The following is a 21,626-nucleotide window of genomic DNA, read 5'->3' as shown; positions in this document are numbered from 1 at the left end:
GAATCCGCGAAGCTCGCTTATTCATCGATTATGGCCGCCTTAGACTCGTGATGTGTCCGCCACGGCATTAAATGTAATTGAACAGCGACATTTACGCCGTCTATAAGTGATTTTGTTGTATCCTTGACGGATTGTGCGCCATCTAATTCAGTCGTGCGCGCTTCTTCCTCCTATGTGTTATATCGTATCATAATGTTATTCGTAATTAAAGTAATTCGAAATTCAATTTTATATAGATGTGGTTAAATCATTGGTTTGAATCACTTATGCTAGTACATTAACTATTTTCTTGAAGAGGTTATAAAGGAGGTTATGAAAATTGATGGAATTCATTCAAAGAATTGAAAAGTTTACAGGTATTTTAATTTATATAATTTACAGGTATTTTAATTTATATTAGAAAATAAAAAATGATCTAGTAATTTATTATTTATTTCTCCATCTATCATTTTAACTTAAAAGCACAACTTGTAAATTCTAAAAGTCTTAATAAAATCCTAACCTAAAAGTCTTAATAAAATCATTCGATTCTAATCTCAAAAACCATTTCGCAATCTTCCCCGTGTACAAAGACGTTTATTTTTTTTTACGATTAATAAACCATCCCCGTTAACGCGCACCTTAACGCAATTTTCCTTTTATAACTTCGCCAAAAAAAGAATATATAACACGTAATTCGTTAATGACATCAAATGAAAATATGAACGTTCTTGGGGAAAAATTTAAGAAGCGAAAGCCAACCCATGTACTTACTAGCACACCACGTGCCACTGATTCCAAAGGGAGACTTTATGATATTAAAACTCTAACGATCCCTAACGAGGGTAGATTCCCTACTAAACAAAATACGAGGCGTGTCGTTAATGACGAAATCTTACTGTCTCCCCTTTTTTTTTTCGTTCACTATAGAACTTCTTACGGCTCCCTATTGTCTTAGTTAAAAGGATTCGACTATAAACAACGGATCTCGAAATTAGCCATAGCGTTGCAAAAATTATTTATGCGAAAAATTTTAATAATTATTTGTATAAGGATATTTTGTTTCCTAAAATGAAAATGCATTAACAAAGTTGTTCTTTTATTTATAGATATTATTTATTGATATTTGTATTCTATATATTTTTATATATAAAATTATAAGTCATTTCAAAAATTGATAACAACATTTATTCCTCAATATTCTTAAAAAATAATTTTAAAACGAACGATCAATCCCAAGTCTTGCAATAAACGTTATCACTGTTATGCATTACAGAAGAACGAGAGGAATACGATGAATCGGGAGCAAGATGCCTCTTTGTTGCTCGCTGGTGCGCAAGAAACGCGGTCCGTCGCAGGTTAGTGTATCTAATTACCCGTGCCGTTTTACGTCAACGATTTGCAATGATTTACGGCGAAATTGTAACGGCGACCTTCGTCCAGCCGGCACAGGTTCCGGGACAGGAAGGGCCAGGGGAAAGGACGGCTCGTGTGCACAGCCGAGTAGGGGGATAGGAGGGGAACGAATCAGCTAAGCGATCCGCGGCTAAAAAACACTAAAGGATTCGGTCATTTATCACGGCGCTGCTGCCCCCGAGGCACCACGGGAATGAAAAGGGGAGGAATATAATCCGTTGGACAGACTAATCGCGGACTAACTATCCACATATTATCTACAATAATTTCATGGTACTGGGTCGCCGAGTGAACAGGAATTGGGGGATATAGGTACATCTGCGTCGTATCGAAATGGTTTATTGGAAATGGATTGAATGACGGAAAAATATTTTGCTTTTTTCTAATTTGATTTTTGATATTAAATTGATATAGTGATAAATAATTCTTTTATTACACTATAAAATCATATTATAAATTCACCGATATAAATATACACAAATTTTTCACGTGTCACAATAATCGATCAATTAACTAATTAATCTAACTTCATCTGCCTAAAATGGGAAAAAAAATAACAAATTAACCTTACATGCATATTCATGATACGTCGAAAGAACGCGAACAGCGTAAACCAGATTGCAATACAATGAAAAAAGATATTTTATCCGTTTTTTTTTTTTTATTTTTTTATTTTTTATTTTGTTTTTATCTTTTTTTCTCGTTTTTAAATAAAGAAAACCTCGAATGTTTCGGCTATCAATTCAGTCTGGGATCAATTTACAGAGTGTACGCGATGTTTTCGTCAGCGAAACGCCGGTCCCAATTCGCGGCGAGCTATTTTTGCATGCTGCGGTCTGCGCAGTCTACCTGCCCGCGTAAATATACAAGCCACGGCTGTGGTGCAATTTTGAAGCCTGTCGCGCATAAATAAAGTGAACTCAAGCGTGGAAATTAATTAGTGTACCGACCAAGCGGCAAAGTATAGGGAAAATTCACCAGCAACGCCATTTAATTGACAAACAAATTTCATTAGTCCATGCAGGTTACGTGTGTAAGCTGTTTCGTCTAATTAGTACTGGTTTATTGAACGCTTCGCGTAATCATCTGGCTTCTATTACAATTTTGCATTGTTTATTACCTTGAGTGTAACATAACTTTTTAATCTTTTTTATTAATTTAATTTTTCTACATAAAAACTATATTTCAAATTGAAAGAAAATGAAATGAATTCAGAATTGAGAAATTTATAGGTTATGTATACAGAATATATATACAGTATTTATAGGTTATGTATATAGATAGCATTTTCTTTTACATCAAATTAATAAATCTTTTACACTGTTATTAAAAAAATTTATAAAAGAATAATTTGTATATTTTCTGATTAGATATTTTCTGATTATAATCATTCGAATGAAAAGAGGTTAAACACTTTCAATCAAACACTTGTCATCAAACTAATTAGAAAAAAATCATGTTGACTAATCACGAGTAGTTGACGTCAATTATAAGATTGTGTGCGAATTATATAAGAAGAGTGGTCGGAGACATATGGAAGATCGTTGCAAAGTATACGGTGTCAGGGTGCACATATAACGCCTTCAAATTACAGAGTGGCCAAGCACCATCCATCACAACTGGGCCCATGGGACTTACGGTCTTTGCGCACCGCCCCAACGTTTAAGTCGTTAGCAATTTCCTGCACGGGACTATTTTCGGTCCCAAATTCCATATGGTCCGATAATATCCGATAATATGGTCCGACCAAGCAGATTGGAGTGGGGATATATTCATTTTGTTCTGACAATAGTCGTGTCTGATCGATCGATAATATTTATCCTTTTCAAAACCTTTTTTATACACGTTTGTTCATATATCTTTAGATATTGTCAAGTTATTGTTACTCTGCAATATAAGAAATAACAATAACAGTAATCTTTATTTGATTTATCTCTAAAGTTTAAGTTAAGTATATTTGTTTTATGAATATGCTTGTGTTTTAATTTCCTATTTCCTCCAAAGTAGGAAAAATGAAATCTTCAATAATTGAATACAAATTTGAATTCTTCTTAAATTATATTGTATGATTTATTCAAAAAGATATTCTTTCAATAGAAATTATTTAGAACTCTATGATCTCGAAGTTTTAAAATTGTTAAAAATTTTAATACTTCTAATGCTTGAGAAGTTTGCAATTTTAGAACTTATAATACTGAAGTTGAAGTAAAAACTGCTTTAAAACCTAGAATCAAATTTTAAAACTTCGAATTGTTAATTATATTCTAAATATATATCTTTAATTTTACATTATGTTTTGAAAATGTTATTGCATAAAATTTTACAACATATTTAATGATATTATTTTGTATAAATTTGTCGATGTAGAAGATACGTCATACAAAATAGTAAAAATAATCTTCACCAGATGGCAGTAGCGTACAGAACACTTCTATCAGATATTAGCTTTCACTTAAAATGCTCTTCAGATAATATTAATAAAAATATCATTAAATATAATGTAAAATTAATTACAAATATCTAAGTCGATTAATTAAATAATCTAGATTTTTTTTATTTCTTGTAAGAATATTTTATTATCGTCAAAGTTATATATAATAACTATTATATCATAAACACATATTTCAGATAAAAAAATCGATATGGAAAGAAAAACAATTTGTACACAAACGTCTATGGAAGCTATCCAATTTAACGAGAAAAATCAGGATAACAAAGTAGAGAGTGATATGAATCAATTTCCTCCGTGCATTTATTTGAAACAAAAAAAATCGTCGGCATTTTGGTATATCGATGAAGATCCTGCTCCCCAATGGCTAATCGAGGAAGCCCTCGCTAGTGGGACTGAGGTATGCAAAGAGTATGTATATTAAAATATTGCAAAATTCTCCAACGAAAATTCGAACGATTCATTGAAACTTGCGATCGTGTGTTATTGAATTCGAAGAATTTAAACGTTCAAAATTTATACCAGTTTTTGTTATAACGATTACTTTCCAAAACTCCTTTCCAAAACTATGCTTAATAAATTCAGATAAGATAATTCCTGGTTTTAAAATACTTTTAAGTAGTTGATTTATGTATGTTCATGACTTATGTATCAGATTTGTCGTAAAGTTTCATTTTTTTTCACATTATTTATTGAACTTGTGATTCATAAATATTTATATAAATGATCGTAAAATCATTTTTATCTTAACAATGAGTTAAATAAAAAATTATTCTAAATAAATGAATAGAAAAATAATTTAAATATGCATATAAAATCTTCTATAAAATCTACGCTGCCATAGTAATTAAAATTTGCATTGAAAACAAACGATAACTTTTTCACAATAATATTATTTAACGAATTCTAATGTAAATTTTCTTTTTTCAACGAAATATCCTCGTCGAATTGAATCGACGCGTCGAGCAGCAGACAAAGGAAAAAATATCGTCGAACATGGAAACTGAGTGAGTTTATAGAAAATACATAAAAGTAATTATATTTTAATGGAAAAAGTCTGATCATTTATCTGTCCGTTACAAATTCATGGAAAAGTCTATCTTGCGAATATTTCAAAATTAATGTGGCTGTGAATTAGTAAAATTTCTCTTAGAATATATACGTATGCTCATGTTTGTCATACCATAGAACCATAAAATGCAATATTATCTAATATTCAATGCTTTTTTTAATCTCGTGTCTAAAATTGGAATTTTAATTAATAGAATATTTATTAGATTAGATATTTACTATAATTTTGTATGAGAAAAACAATATATTCATAACAATTGAAAATATAAATTGACATTCTATATCTATGGCTATGTGTCAAAAACAAGTAAAGACAAGAAAAGTAAATAATGAAAAAAGGATAGAAATATGGTAAAAATTTGGAAATTGGCGCCATCTTCAGTGCCGCAAATGAAACACATATAACAAGAATAGCAAATAATAAAAAAGGATAAGGATAGAATAAGAATTAATCACTAGCGCCATCTCTTGAATATTAAAAACATTTCTTCAAAAATTATCTTTTTTAGAACACTTGAGAGATGGCGCTAGCTCTCAATTCTTATTCTATCTTATTTACAGAAACTTCTTTTATCACACAAGAGATGGCGTTAGTGATCAATTCTTACTGTATATCTATTCTTTTCCTATTATTTACATCCTTATTGTACATGTTTCATTTGCGGCACTCTGAAGATGGCGCTGATTTCACAATTTTTATCCTATCTCTATCCTTTTCTCATTATTATACTCTAATTCTAAATATTCTCAAGAAACTTGATTGAAAATAAAAAAAACTCTTTTATTTTCTATATAATTTTAATAATATTAAATTTAATAAATGTTTTGTATATTGTAATCATTAGATACAAAACGATCATAGCAGAACTTGAGATACAGCTCACTAAAACCAGAGAAGAGCTTGAAGAAGCTTTAAAAGCAAAATCTGCTGCAAAGGAAAAATATAAGAAGTAAGATTGCATGAGATATTTTTTATTTACATATCAATATAGATATATTTTGTATTTGTATCTGACTATAGATCCTTAGAAAATGTAAAGGCAGAAGCTCGAAAAGAAAACGAAATGTTGCAAGAAAGAATTGTGCGTATTTGTACTTCTGTTTTGGAAAATTTCGGTCCCTACTCCATGGATCGTAAAAGATGCAGCAGTTTTCAAACTAAACCTAGAAAGTTAAAATATCAAAAGAAAATTATAAATAAATTACACAAAAAGGTAAATGTTAATCACTATACTTACTATACTTACCTATTTAAGTTTATCTATTTACTATACTTACTATACTTACCTATTATCTATTTACTATACTTATTATACTTACCTATTATCTATTTACTATACTTACTATATTTACCTATTATCTATTTAACTGTTCCTTATTCTTCTTTCTTATTTTTTTTCATATTTATTAAAACTAGAAATATCAACTAGTTATTTATAATTCAAAAGCAATATCATTATTTATTCCTTGATAAAATATTCCATAATAAAATCGTAAATTCTATATAACAAATTATTATTTATTGATGTAATGTATCAAAGACTTATTTCATTTTTGCTAGTTACGAATGGCAGTGACGAAATTAAACAAATTGAAACAAGAATTGGCAACGACCCGAAAAATGCTGAAAGACAAATCGGAAGAACACGATTCCATGAGCAAATGCTTCGATCAGCTGAAGGAAGAAATGGAAGCCGCCGAAACGAATTTGAACGAATTGATAAGAGAGAACGTTTCCTTGAGAAAGAAGATCGATGAAACACGAGAATGGTTGCAGCAAACTTCGGGAAAGGAGCATAATATGATTCGAGACACGAGGAACAGAGAAATGGTCAACTTGAAGAAAAAAGTTGAAGAAGATTCTGCGACGATTGTTCAACTTAAACAAAAGTATTTGAAATTTTTCAAATTAATTATATCTGATAATTCAAATGGTATAGGATTTAAATATATGGAACACTGTGTATAGTTTTTTCTTTACTTACCAGGTATAAAAGTTATTATGTTTAATTATAGTTTTTTTTCTTTTTTTTTTTTTCTTTTTTTTTTTGATAGAAAATATTTGTTACATTTTGGCATTGATAAATCAATAAGAAAGAAATAAATTATTAAAACTTAGATTAATACGATCGGACTCCGCAAATGCCAACAAGGGATTTTTACTGAACAGTTACAAAAGTCAATTGAAAGACTTAACTAAAGAAAACAATCAACTGACATCTAAAATTAACAGTTTGGAGAACGAGATCAGTAATATTCGAAGCACTAATTCACAGTTGAGAGCAAAAGTATGTATTATTTTGAAGTGAAATTTTTAGTAGATTTAATATATTTTGTTCTTATTAGATTTCAGTTTTAAATGTTGAAAAAGATAAGTTACTTTCAGACAAGGAAAAATCGAAAACAGATATAAAGGATAAGGTAAAATATATTAAATATATTAATAATTTTTACATAAAAAAAAGAAAATAATTTATAGATTAAATATATGTTTAATGTTAGATGGAAACAAAATGTACCAAAAAATGTGAAGAAAAGATTCAAGAAAATGAAGTTATGAAAACTAAATATGAGGAAATTATTAAGACTTTAAAAACGAAAATGTTGATTACTCAAAATGAGAATATTGAATACTTAAATGCCATTAAGGTATAGCATTGCAATTATATAAACTTTTTTTGTTGTTCAGAGATAATTTAGAAATGTTATGTTTTAATTGGGAATGTTTTAATTAGGAATTTTTGAAGAAACTTTATTATGAGTACCAAGCAGATTATAAATCGCACAAAAACTTAAATGAAAGTGAAGCAAGTGAAAGAGAAGCTCAAGAAACTGCCTGTAATATTTTGAATATGACTCCAGATGAATTATCTGGTTTCATTAATGGAAAAACTCAAAATTCGGTAATTTATTGCTAACAATTAATTCATTAAATAACATATTTACAAAAAAAGATAATAATTATAAATAAAATATTTAATAATTTTTATAGATTAATTCATGGATTGTTGAATTAAATCGAATAACAAAAACAGATCATTTTTCCAAAGATTTATCAAAGTTTTTATTGAAAAAAGCAGTAAAGAAAATAAAAACATGAAGAAAATCAAAGAAAAGTGGGATTATATATGTTTTTTCAAAATTATTTTTCTGTATATTAATAAACAAAATATGTAATGCATTATTTTCAATATTATTAAAAAATAAATATAGTTTGCCTTTTCTAAAGATTCAGTCTAATACAAAAAATGATTTAAAAACTACTATCAATAGTCTATCTTTAAAAATCTGATAATAAAAATTTAATGTAATAAATTTTTTAAAAAAAATTTTGTAAAAAATATTATATAAGTAGTATAATAAATATTTTTAATAATGATTCATAATAAATAGTATAAATTAACTGAAAATTTATAAATCAATATATCATAGAAATGTTATTTTAAAAGATATTCATAATTTATATAAATTATAAATATCAATATTTAATATTAATGTTAAATTAATCACGGGATTTATAAGGCGAATATCTTTCAATTATTATATTTTCTGCATTAAACTATAATATAATTAAGTATTATACTGCATATTAATTCTTTCATATATTCGATTAAATTTTAATATTAATATTTATTTTTACAGTACAATCTATCCAATTCTCTACCAATAGAAAAAGATAACAGTATATCAAAGCGAACAGTATACAAAAATTCTTTTCAAAATTCATTAATTTCTAAGAAAAAAACTCATGCTACGTTCAATTATCGCTTTGTAATTCGCTGGATCCAGTTGCATCTGGTGCCTTTTGTAACTGCGCATTCTGGAATCTATCATATCCATTATTTTCTCCAAAAATCTTTCTTCCAGAGATTCTCTCGTCATCTTTCACACTCACTTCCGTTCCAATTTGCACTGGCCAGGGTAATTTTCCTTCATTTCTTATCGTAATCTGATTCGCCAATTTCCTATCATTATTTTGATCAAATGGATCGTTATTTCGAAGATTTTCTAACGCCATTTTGCGGCGACTCTCCTCTTCAGGATATGAATAAGGTCTATCTACAAAGCTCGATCTCTTTGAATAATTATCATAACCATCATACGCGTGTCTATATCGATATCTACTAGGATCAACATTCCCTGGAATACGTTTATAATTTCCATCCCTAGAAACTGGTCCTGTTCTAGTTCCATCATATGGTCTAGGGTAATTTCTCAGATCTACAGGTTTCCTTACTATTTCCGGCAATGTTGCATAGTAGATAATCCTCTTGGGCTTGGGCGTGGGTCTGCTACGACCATAAAGATCCAAATCCTCGTCCCTATACCGATCATAATAATAAGAATAATCATTGGGGGGAACTCGCATGTAATAGTCTCTTTCCATTCTATATCGATCAGGATAATAATAATTATATCCACGTCGGTAACTTAGAGGTTCATAGTCTCGTTCCCTGATGGTGGTACTCCTGTACCATGGAACATCATAATCATCATAGGCTCTAGTGATAGGCATATCTCGAGCTTCTCTATGTTCATAACTTCTTCTATGGTGACTGGTTATAAAATCAGCTCGTGGAGTGTGATAACTCCTTGCACTTGGTGATTCTTCGTCATCCATTGTTTGCTGAATCATTTGATCTAAACTAGATCTATGGGGAAATTCTATGGACAATGGTTGAGTAGACCAATCATCTGGAGAATTTAAACGTATCTCTCGAACATTTTTACTAGTAGATATTTGTTCCATCTTCGTTTCGTTTTCTGTGTCACGACGAATCCTTGGTACAATTTTTCTTGTCTCGTCTGCAGTATTCTTTAATGAATCTTTATTATCTTTTGGATCTAAAATAGTCATTGCGATTCCAGCCTTAAATATCTTATCTTTTTTAAATATCTTATCTTCCACTGCATCGTTCATTTCGTCTTGATTTTCATATTTATCGTAAGGAGAATCTTCAAAATTTGTTTCGAATTGATTGAAATACTTTTGACCGAATAAAACGTTTGATTTTGATAACGGAATAATATTGGGCTGGATAGATTTTGATTGATCAAATTTTAGGTCTCTTTGAATAGTTTCTGAAGGATTAAGATGACCGACACCACTCACGCTGCGAACTTCAAATGCAGAAGAATCGAGTCGCGGCCATGATGGATTCCAGTAATCGGTTGTGTATGGAAGAATTTGCCATGCTTTTCCAATTCCTATTGTGCCAATTTCTGTTATCAGGAACAATAGCAGCGATATTTGAAACAGAAGCAACATATTCGCTTATCTAAAAAAGAAATAATAATTATTATTACTATTTAATTACTCTAATTTGTATTTTTTAAAAATATTTTTTTTTACATTATTATTTTCTATATAACTTCAAAAAATGAGAGAATTATTCACACGATGTTAATTCAATCAATATGACGAATATATATATTTGAACTTTCTTTTTTATATAGATTATAACAATGTAGATGTGTGTACAATGTAAATAATATGCGTTCAAATATTAAAAAAAAAAAAAGATAGTAATAATCTAATAATGTTATTAATCTAATTAAAACAAATAAATCATCATCCTAAATTTTCACTGAAAATCATAAAAACCAAGCGACAGACGTTTTTAATGACCGTTCCGTCCGGTAAACTTGCACGCTTAGATAAAATCGTGTCCCAACGCCACTACCGATTCCCCGTGACAAATATAATTTACCAGTCGTTTCCGTAGCATTATGCGACGAGTTCCGGACAACATGTAGATCCGGTCGCATGATTGTTCACTCGACTACATTTACCATAGCATTCTCCCGCGAAATCGAACTAGAATTTGACTTGTCAATATGTGTGCGCGCGCAACCATACGAAGAGTTCAATGCACGAGCGCCGCCAGTTGGTTTCGTTTGTGAAACATTCGGCAACAATGAACATTGTCAAAAATTCTTTATAATGATGATTAATTAATCTAATTTTTGATACATGAAATTAAATTAAAAAAAAAGTATTATTTTTCTTATAAATTTTTATTGAAAATTGAATAAATAAAACGATTTATTAAAAATCGAACGATTTTAATAATAATTTAAGATATTTAATTTTATTATTATTAATTTACATAACCTAATTTCTAATTATGTATTTATTTCAATCATAAAACTATCCAATATCGTCAAAGAAACGAAAATTATTCGTAGCAACATACTCATAGAAACATCATATCCTTAAACAATATTTGTGAATGTTACAGTAAATTTACAATATAATTGATCTATGTTTTTATCATTTTAATTCGCAGGTTCATAGACTACGTTGAAGGAAACTTTAGATATATATAATAATAAGTTTTTATGCTATAGGATTGCTGAATTAAAAAAGGTGTACATTAATGATAAAAAGAAGAAATAAAAACAACGACGAAGAAACAAAGAATGTCTCGACATAGCGGAACAAATCTTTGGCAGGAAGATCTCTTCCGTTAACATCAACTTTGTAGTTACCGCTCGATGTTTTACAGTTAGCTTCGTGGACCACTTTAATTTGCAATCATATTTCAAATCACTTTACCAACACATTAAAATTAATGGTCTACTATCAGATGTATACAAAAAAAATAAAAATTATATTATTGATGTTGAATTTATATTATCAATCATTAATTAAACGGCAATATATTTATAATCTACTGTATAACGAATCCAATCCATTAATAATTTTATTTATTCATATTTTTTATGAAAAAATCTAATAATAAGAATTCAAGTGTATCATTAATATATAATTTAATAATTATATTTAATCTGATAAAATTTTTATTTGATATTTCAAAAATATAAAATTCTTAATAATTCTTAAAAATTCATATATTATGAATGTAGAATTATAATAATTTATAAAAAAAATAATCTAAAAAAAAAATTTTATTTAAAAAATGTATAGATTTACCTGAATTTCAGAGCGTTACCGGCTTCCGAATGTCGTTGATTGTCCGGAGTTACCACACTTACTACAGTTCACGAACTACGGCTTCCCGGTTTACCCTGGCTTCGTATCTGAATATCGTGCTGTTGTCGCCACTAAAACACGCTCACCCCTCTCTTTACAGACTTAACTACCGTTCTCAATTGGTAGTCGTTTTTAACTGTAGTTCTTGTATCAAAAGATAAGTAAATAGCTTCCTCTATAATTTGCGTACCAACATGATCAAAGACGATTGTTTCTAAAATTTACTGAAATAAGGAAAATAATACATTATCGCATTAATCATACAAAATCTTAAATATCTTAAAATTTATTAAAAAAAATTAAGAATTTAAAATTTTTAGAAAAAATATATATATAAATAATAGAAAAAAATTAATCAATCATATATTTATTATCATTTCAGAATTATAATTATAAATATTTACATGTTTATTAATTGTAAGCGCATGAAATAAAGAAATAGTGAAAATAATTTATCTGTTCATATATATATATTCATCTTTTAGGAACTAAAAAATACATATAAAAATTATCAAGATTATTTATTATAATTATTAATTGAATATATATATTATATTTTAACAAAAGAATAGAAAAAAATAATTCTTTTAAACATCAAATAGAACATAGTGACAATATGATTTATTGTCACTATCTTGATTTATTAATTTAATTTAAAATTTTCTATTTTTCTGATAGAAAATATATTAAACTTTAATGAAAAAATAGTTTTCACTTTGCATCTCTATGCAATAATTTACAAAATACAAAACAGCGGAATAGAGAGTGCAATCTGAAAATAGAATGATCTTGAATAAAATAACATAATACATAATAGCGCTGTCACGCGCTATGATGCATAAATTAGGGTAGAATCACTCTTATATGCAGTATTTTCAAGAAATAAAAATTTTTTATGCTATATATGCTAATATATTATGAGAGAAATGATGTTAAACATTAAATATAATAAATAATATAAATTTATATATAATTTTAAATATATAATTTGTAAATATAATTATAAACTTATAAAGTATAGTATAAAAATAATATATTTATCAGATATTTGATAATTAAACATGTCTTTTTTTTCAAAATATAATTATGTATAATCAATTTTATCTTAAAATTTTCTCGATTGATTAATAGTAAGAAGAATATATAATATAAAATATTTGTTATATATTTTCGATTTAAATTTATATCATTTGAACAATATACTATGTAAAATTTACATAATGTTTCATTAAGATTTAACCTATCAGAATATAGTTCTAAGAGAAACAAACATTCTATTCATATGAATACATAATATTGATCTTTTGACTTAAGCAAAAATACTATATGTTATCAGTATAGGTTAGTGACTCTAATGTCGCTTTATTCAAGCATCTACATAGCGTTGTAATAGTGTTTTAAGAATTTCTAAAGTACTTTAAATCAATTAATGAAATGTGATGTTTAATTAATGTTTAATAATGTGATGTTAATTTCATGTACATAATTTATAAAAATTATTATTTATGTTTTATATACATTAACCTGTAAATTAATGCTCATTATTGAAAAATGGCAGAAGAAGGAAAGAAAGTCTCCTTCGGTTTTGCAAAATCTATTAAGAAACCTGTATTAAAAAATATTATGCCACAAGAAGAAAAAAAAGTTGATTATATTGAATGTCTTGATGAGAAAAATATTAAAGTAATAGGGTAAGTCAAAAAATATAATTCTTTTACATAACCTCAACCTAACCTATAAAACCTAATAACTAATTTATATAGTTATATTATTTTATATAGTTATATAGTTTATATAGTTATATTATAATTTCATAATAAATTTTTTTTGGAAATAACTTTTTATTTCAGTGAAGAGGAAAAAAAAGATGAACCTCTTGTCATTCCATTATTAGGTTCAAAAACTTGGCATGACAGAATTATTAATCATATTGATGCAGATATTTTTGAACCGAAAGAAAATAAAGAAAAGACAGGAGATATTAATATTAATAAGGAAATCAAATCAAAATTATCTAATGGAAATGCATCACCACAAATTATAACAAAAGAACCAGAACAATTAGTGGATAATAAAGTTGTTACATTAGAAGAACAAGCAGCTAAAGAAATTATTGAAGAATTAAAATCAAAGGAGCAGCAGGAAACAAAAACAAATGATTTTACTTTACCTTTAGTAGAAGATCAATCATTAAGAGGTCAAGAACAGGTATATTATTAACATATGGATATTATATGTCAACAATTTTTGTACATTATAAATTATTTTTTATTTTTTTCAGTCTACATTAGAAGATTATGAAAGAATTCCTGTTGATGTTTATGGTTTCGCAATGTTACGAGGAATGGGTTGGCAACCAGGAAAAGGAATTGGTAGAAATGAAAAGTAAGAATTTTATTTTATATAAATTTAATATTGTATATTTATTAAATATAACATATTAAAAAATAGAAAAAAGTCATTTTTTTAAATTTAATATTATTATTATAGAGTATATATTATTGTTATAGAGTTGTATCAGCAGTTATACCAGAATTACGACCAAAAGGTATGGGTCTTGGAGCAGATAAAGTAACTCAACAAAAAAACACAAGTTCTAACAAACAAGAAGAAGAACTTAAAATAGAAAAAGGAACATTTGTAAAAATTATAGCTGGAAAACAAAGTAATAATTATGGTCAAATAGAAGGATTCGATGATGATGCAGGAAGGCTCATAATAAAATTAGCTCTTGGTGGGAGTATAATATCTGTAAATGAATTTATGGTTCAGCCAGTGACTAAATCAGAATATTCAAAAAATTCAAAAGTTTTAAGTTAGTATAAATAATTAGTTTTTCATTAAGAGACTTTTAAAAAGAATTCAATATCTAAATTATTAATAAAATGAGAATAAAATTTGTTAATTATTTTATTAATTTTTAATATTATTTATCACAATTTCGTGATATTATTATATATACTTTTTAAAGGTCTCTTCATTTTTTATAAGAATCGTAATAAATATAAATGTTTTGGCTTTTAGTATTTTATGGGATTAATTTTAGATGCGAAGAAATATGAAGAATATAAGGACAAAGAAACTAAGGAATTTAAACAGAAAGTAGATAGAAAGAGAAAATCGATATCTTCCGAAAAATCTGAAAATTTGGATGATGATGAAAGTAATGAAAAGAAAAAAAAAAGTATTACACATGATAAGAAAAAATATGATAAAATAACTGATAAAAAATCAAAAAGTCAAAAAAGATATTCTGAATCTGATGTCAATGATAGTGATCATGGAAAAAAGAGAAGAAGAGAAAAGAGTAGTTCCATTAGTAGTGATTCTTATAAATCAAAAAAATCTAAAAAATCAAAGAAACAAAAAAAACATTATTCACCAGAAAGATCGAATAAAAAACACAAGAAAAAAGATAAAGAAAAAGAAAAAACTAGAGATAAAAAAGATTATACAGATAGACGGAAACAAAAAAAACGAAAAAGATCAAGATCTCGATCTTCTAGTAGACGATAATTTTCAAAAATGTATTTCGTTATTTTAATTTCGTGGCAAATTGTACAATTTTGTTTATACACATTTTTTAATAAAATGTATTTTTACAAAATCATTTTTTTCTTATTCTTATTTGCAAATTAAAAATCTACCTTTTTTTATAGAAATCATTAAAAAATTAAATAATTTATTAATATTTTATAAAGTTTTGGAAAAATTATATAATTGTATAAAATGTATATTTTATTATGTACCGATATTAATTTTTATAATATTAGAAATTTTTTGATTATATAACGTTGATATAAAATATTAATATAGATAACCTCAAAAAACATTATGGTACTTATGAACATCGCTAAGCAATTAGTGAGAACAATGTCGAGTAAGTATTTAATTTTTATAAAATATTATAGATAAATTTCGAAAAATATATAATTTAATCCGTTTAACTTCTTCAATATTTTTTTCAGCATTTCGATTATCATTAGTACAGCTCGAAGTTCATGAAGAAAAAACCAAGAATATAGAAAAGGCAGTTTCATATATTTCAAGCGCAAAAAAGCAGAATGCTGACATTGTCGCTCTTCCTGAATGCTTTAATTCACCATATGGATTACGTAATAATTTTTTAACTAATATTTTTCTAATAAATATTTTTAAAAAATAGAACAGAAGATATATAAAATATTTTATTTGTAAGTATTTATTTTTATAGAGATTCATATGTTTCATTTACGTTTTTATTTTATACAATTTCATAATATTTTTTTCATAAATACATTTTTAATGCAAAAATAATAATAATTAAACAATTATAATTACTATTTTTATTTGTTTTATACTTATAATTCTCAATATTTATGTACTTATAAAACCAAATTCGTTTTAAGAAATACTGACGAAGTCGTTGAGTAATAAACTGTCTCTTTCAAATGCATCATTCAAATTTTTTATTCTCATTTTTTTTTAATCATTATTTAAATTTTATAAAAAATTATATAGTATAGAAAAAAAATATAGTATATAAAATATATATATATATATATATATATATATATATATATATATATATATATATACACATTTTGAATTTTTTTATATTTAAATGATGATACTATTGAAAAAATAATTTTTTAAATTACAGAAGAATAAAAAATTTTTTATCTTCTTTTGATGAAATAATTTAATTATATTTTATAAAAATAATCAACATAAAAAAAAGAATTAATTAAGAATTAATTTAAAGAAAAAAAAAATAAATAAGAATTATCAAATTTATTTATCTTATTACTTATTTAAATAAATAATTATTAATCAATAAAATTGAAAAAATATATTTTTTTTAATATAATTTGCGATTCAAACAAAAGATTTTTTAATTAATTGGAATATTGCACTGCAGAATACTTTCCTAAATATGCTGAGCATATTCCTGATGGAGAAACGAGCGTCGCTTTATCAAAAGCTGCTAAAGAAAACAACGTTTATGTAGTTGGTGGTACAATACCTGAAAGAGATGGGGATAAATTGTTTAATACTTGCACTATTTGGGGACCTGATGGGACTCTGATAGCGAAACATCGAAAGGTAAGCAATATATGCCTTTATGATAGTAAAATTGGAAATAGTGAAACAGAAAATGATTTTTTCTAGAAAATTTCTCGTATTCTAAAACCGATATAATAATTTGCATTTTCTACATTATGATAAAGAAAATGAATATTTCTTCCATAACAAAAGTAATAGAAGTTTTTTTTTATAAATTAATAATAATTTTAATTATTCGAAAGATTAATATTTTATAAAAAAAAAATAATAAAAAATAGTACTTTCACTTGCTAAATGTAAAAAATGAAAGAAAATTGATGATAAAATTTGTCAATAACTTCGATATTAAATTTTAAAAATTGTAGTAATATAATTAGTGTTTAATTTTTTATGTTATTAGATACACTTATTCGATATCGACATCCCTGATAAAATTACTTTTCGTGAAAGTGATTCACTTAGTTCTGGTAATTCTTTGACAATGTTTGAAGTGAAGAATTGCAAAATTGGTATTGGCATTTGTTATGATATTAGATTCGAGGAAATGGCACGTATTTATCGGAATAAAGGTACAATGACTAAGTTTGGTTTATTTATATTTTTTTTTCTTTATATATTTTTTTCCTTATATATATATATATATAAAATAAAGAATTCAGGTCAATGAGACTCAACAATATTATTTATATTATTTATACTTATTTTTTTTAATTTTAATTTTTTATTTTCTACTAAAAATATATCTATAATTGAATAGATATTTACTATATTTAATTATCATTCAAAATTATGAGATTGAATGTGTATTAGATGTTCTATATATAAATCTTTTCACTTATGTAGTGGATGTGATTAAATATTAAATGAATTCCATTATTAGTATTTTCATTCTTCTCTCAAAACATGAAAACATTCACTAATAATTGAACTTTTTCAATCTATATTATTAAATATTAATGAAATTCCTTCCAAATCCTACCACATTTATTAATAAAACAATTAATTATATATATATAAAATAAAATCTTGCAATATTTGTTCTACATTTTAAATTTAATTTTAGTTTCATATTCTAAAATTTTTTTTTAGATTTTTAACTTCATATTTATAATAGCTGGATTATTTTTATGTTTACAATTATCTTTTAATTAACATTACAAATGTCAATTTTAATTTCATTAAAATTTTTACATTTCCATAAATAATTTTTAAATAATTTTAAAAATATATATAAAAAAATAGTTCTATTTTATATCTGCATCTTAAAATTGTATAATTATAATAAAATCATTGTAATAGAAATAGTATATAAATATTATATATTTCTAAATTGTGAAATATATTACAGAATTATATAACTGATATTTCGTAACTTCATATTTTCCATTTCTCCCGGTTAGGCTGCCAAATGCTGATATATCCGGCGGCATTCAATTTAACCACCGGACCACTGCATTGGTCATTGCTTCAGCGTTCCAGAGCGAATGACAATCAATTATACATCGCTGGTATATCTCCAGCTCGGAATCCTTCGGCCAGTTATGTCGCATGGGGTCATACACAGTTAACTAGTCCCTGGGGAGAAATTCTTCATGATCTGGAAACTCATGAGAGCATGGTGGTCACCGATATTGGTAATTGGCAATTTAATATAAAAAATGAAATGTGATCCAATTTATTTTTAAATTAATTAATCTATTTATTTTTTTTCTCCCTTTTTTTTTATTTTTTTAATATTAATTTATTATTTTAATAACAGATTTGAAAATTGTTGAAGAAGTAAGGGCTCAAATACCCATATTTTATCAGAGACGTACCGATTTGTATGACACTATCTGGAAAAAAGATTAATTCTATACATAAAAATTAATTCTGAAACATAAAATTTTTACTGTTTCAATAATATTATGTAAGTCTCTATTTTTACATATTACATATTTTTTACACTTTTACATATTATATTTTATTTATATTAAATGAAAATAAATAAAAAATACAAATAATTAGAGTTTTAAATAATAATTTTTTGTAAATAATGCAAATTATAATAATTAAAAAATAATATTATATAAATTTAATTATTAATAAGATATTAATATCTATGAATAATATATTATTTATATTAATTGATTATAGGAATACTATAAAGGATATAATGTGACATAGAATCGATTTTATATTGCATCCAACGATTGACGATATTATGTTATATTCTACATCAATAATATACAATTAAGAACACAAAAAAATATATATATAATTTTAAATATCTTTATTATCAATTAAATAAATTGTTATAATCTGTGATGGGTTTAAAATGATTATTCATACATGAAAGGCCCCTTGATGATTAAATGATAACCTCACAATCAAGGTAGTTTTCGTATAATGGCCTACACACGATGAAATATTGCGTATCACTTTTAGGTTTGATAATACAAATTGTAGCATATATAAACTGATATTAATATATCGACTTTAGATACAACTTAGATCGATATACCGATTTAACAATTAGTATACCGATCCTTATCAACGAGCAAGCTCGATATTGATACAAATTTCAGCGTGGGTAGGCTAATTATCATATATATAGCAATATTAAATCTATATAAGTCGATCTAAATATTTACATTCAAATAGATTAATAACATTTTTTATATGTAAACATTAGTTCGAAGTTACAAGCTTAGAGAAATTGGTCAATTAATGATGATTAATTCAACGCCTATCTCGATAGAAAGTTAAAGAGAGCAAAAATGTGAAAACATTCTTAATATAATAGGAAGAAATTCAGGATCACAATTTGTTCGGCTATTTGCCAGCTGGAAAGAGTTCACATCCGAAGAAGATAAGTAAGAATAATACAAATCATCATCTTTTCTTGTTTTTGTTCTCTTTTTAAAATAAATCAGGTCGCAAAATGAAAGGTACTATCAAATAGTCGCTGAACTTTGTGACTGAAAAAATTTCATTCTCTAGTGCTTTTAGATTTCTTATATTGTATATGCTGCCAGAAATTCGAAAGAAACAAAGGACAAAGTAATCGATTCGAGCATAATATGTCTTTAAACAATATAATTTAGTTTATTTGTCTTTATATATTTATCTTTGAAATTTATTATTAATTACAATGATTTATTTTATGTTTTCTTAACATATTCAAGGCCAAAATATATTGTAATTAATCTATATTCAAGAATACAATATAAGTATATATATATAAATATATAATATATATATATAATTTTTATTATAATATATATGATATAAAATATATCTATAAAGTTTGATTTAAACTTATACACATAATCATTTTTTGAATAAAACAGTAAATTATCAATTAATTAAAAAGTTATTTCAAAATGAATGATTATGTTATATATGTGAAAGTTATTCAAAATCAATCAATCAATATCAAAATATTATAAGATGTTCCTGAATATATTTTAATAGGACATCTTAAATTTTTTTACTTTTTCTTTATATCTTTATAATATAATTTATTATTAATTATATAATTAATTATTATATAATGTATAATTTCATATTGTATATAATATACAATTTTATATTGTAAAAATATGAAGGATAAAGATTAAAATTAGTGTAAATTTAAAATTAAAATATAAAAATATATTAAAAAAAATTATTTAAAGATAAATAATATTATAATAAAACTTTGACCTGGAATAAGTTAAACCAACACATTTTTAGCTTGAATATTTTTGATATTAAAGATATTCAAACTTTACAAATATATAGTTTCCTTTTCTCCAAACTTTTCTATCATATTCGCTCTTATCGATGCTTTTACTTAAAATCTGCAATGCGTCTATTTACAATTTAAATTTACCCGGACCATCCGTTGAATTGACAGCCCTTTATAAATACATAATGAATTCGAAACATGCTGTACGTTGTGCTTTATATCCCCACTCCAAATACTACTGACATTCGCATCAGAAATTCTAGTACAATGCCAATTTGTCACGTGTGAATTGTTCCTTGTGAATTATCATGTTTTTATGAAATTTTCTAAATTTTTTTGCATGATTTAAAAAATAATTTTAGAGAAATTTTACATTATAAATTATTAATATAATGCACAATAAGTTTAATAAAAAAAGAAGTAAGTTTTATAAGATAAATATAAGTTGAAAACGATTATCCTTTTGACGTTTTTAGGTTATATGCATTGATTGAAACTAATTAGTATTAGATATTAACAGATTGAAATCGTGATTATATTTTTATATTTTTTGTTGATCATAGGATAAGTTAATATTTAAAAATGTCTAAATATTTAAAAAATTACAAATTTTTTTTTTAGAAAAACTTATCATTTTGATAATTTTGCTTTCATTTACAACGGATATTCTGAGTAAATAATAATAATCAATACATAAAAAAATAGAAAATCAAGCTATTGTCATGACAATATAACATTGAACTTTTGAGTTCGAACTATATTTGGACGTATCTTTATTCATTATAAATAATTTATTTAATACCCTGTACAACAAGTAGAATTACTTGATTTAAATTAATGACAATTCCTTTAAATAGAATTTTATGAACAGTCTGTAATGAACATTTATTGATAAACTAGTTATTATTTTATAAAATACAATTTAATAAAAATATAATATAAATATATGTTTAAAG

The 21,626-nt window shown here is 25.5% G+C and overlaps 3 protein-coding genes across 4 annotated transcripts; 2 read left to right on the top strand and 1 right to left on the bottom strand.

The window, feature by feature from the left end:
* Positions 1-84: 84 nt before the first annotated feature.
* LOC113218876 (paramyosin-like) lies at positions 85-8,015 on the top strand. The gene is made up of 12 exons (XM_026441446.1): positions 85-356; positions 1,256-1,337; positions 4,024-4,244; positions 4,814-4,851; positions 5,761-5,865; positions 5,937-6,129; positions 6,477-6,805; positions 7,035-7,203; positions 7,262-7,336; positions 7,418-7,564; positions 7,651-7,818; positions 7,908-8,015. The coding sequence occupies exons 2-12, from the start codon at positions 1,274-1,276 to the stop codon at positions 8,013-8,015; spliced, it is 1,617 nt and encodes a 538-aa protein (XP_026297231.1). The 5' UTR covers positions 85-356; positions 1,256-1,273.
* Positions 8,016-8,516: 501 nt separating this feature from the next.
* Positions 8,517-12,124, bottom strand: LOC107963964. 2 transcript variants are annotated; one of them, XM_016912870.2, is made up of 2 exons: positions 11,853-12,124; positions 8,517-10,194 (listed from the first exon to the last, which is right to left on the bottom strand). In XM_016912870.2, the coding sequence occupies exon 2, from the start codon at positions 10,182-10,184 to the stop codon at positions 8,673-8,675; it is 1,512 nt and encodes a 503-aa protein (XP_016768359.1). In that variant the 5' UTR covers positions 10,185-10,194; positions 11,853-12,124; the 3' UTR covers positions 8,517-8,672. The 2 variants fall into 2 exon arrangements, with proteins under 2 accessions (XP_016768359.1, XP_016768360.1); XM_016912871.2 differs by lacking the exon at positions 11,853-12,124 and adding an exon at positions 10,627-10,725.
* Positions 12,125-13,251: 1,127 nt separating this feature from the next.
* On the top strand, positions 13,252-19,361 carry LOC551760 (deaminated glutathione amidase). The gene is made up of 10 exons (XM_624147.6): positions 13,252-13,603; positions 13,763-14,120; positions 14,194-14,297; positions 14,423-14,727; positions 15,881-16,027; positions 16,813-16,997; positions 17,359-17,527; positions 18,359-18,592; positions 18,718-18,867; positions 19,095-19,361. Exons 1-9 carry the CDS (start codon positions 13,464-13,466, stop codon positions 18,807-18,809), a joined length of 1,734 nt encoding a protein of 577 aa, XP_624150.2. The 5' UTR covers positions 13,252-13,463; the 3' UTR covers positions 18,810-18,867; positions 19,095-19,361.
* The last annotated feature ends 2,265 nt before the right edge of the window (positions 19,362-21,626 follow it).

This window comes from Apis mellifera, linkage group LG6 (genome assembly GCF_003254395.2).
Source record: "Apis mellifera strain DH4 linkage group LG6, Amel_HAv3.1, whole genome shotgun sequence".
In the NCBI taxonomy this organism is placed as follows: Eukaryota; Metazoa; Arthropoda; class Insecta; order Hymenoptera; family Apidae; genus Apis; species Apis mellifera.
Note: the sequence above shows the minus strand (reverse complement) of the source record. Positions and strands in the feature narration are given on the sequence as shown.

Bases quoted from the DNA above. Each gene is read 5' to 3' on its own strand.
- LOC107963964 (XM_016912870.2), bottom strand. From the start codon at position 10,184: ATGTTGCTTCTGTTTCAAATATCGCTGCTATTGTTCCTGATAACAGAA.
- LOC113218876 (XM_026441446.1), top strand. From the start codon at position 1,274: ATGAATCGGGAGCAAGATGCCTCTTTGTTGCTCGCTGGTGCGCAAGAA. The intron at 1,338-4,023 runs GTTAGTGTATCT...CACATATTTCAG, and splicing joins AGAAACGCGGTCCGTCGCAG to ATAAAAAAATCGATATGGAA. The intron at 7,565-7,650 runs GTATAGCATTGC...TGTTTTAATTAG, and splicing joins AATACTTAAATGCCATTAAG to GAATTTTTGAAGAAACTTTA.
- LOC551760 (XM_624147.6), top strand. From the start codon at position 13,464: ATGGCAGAAGAAGGAAAGAAAGTCTCCTTCGGTTTTGCAAAATCTATT. The intron at 14,298-14,422 runs GTAAGAATTTTA...TTATTGTTATAG, and splicing joins GGAATTGGTAGAAATGAAAA to AGTTGTATCAGCAGTTATAC. The intron at 16,998-17,358 runs GTAAGCAATATA...TTATGTTATTAG, and splicing joins TGATAGCGAAACATCGAAAG to ATACACTTATTCGATATCGA.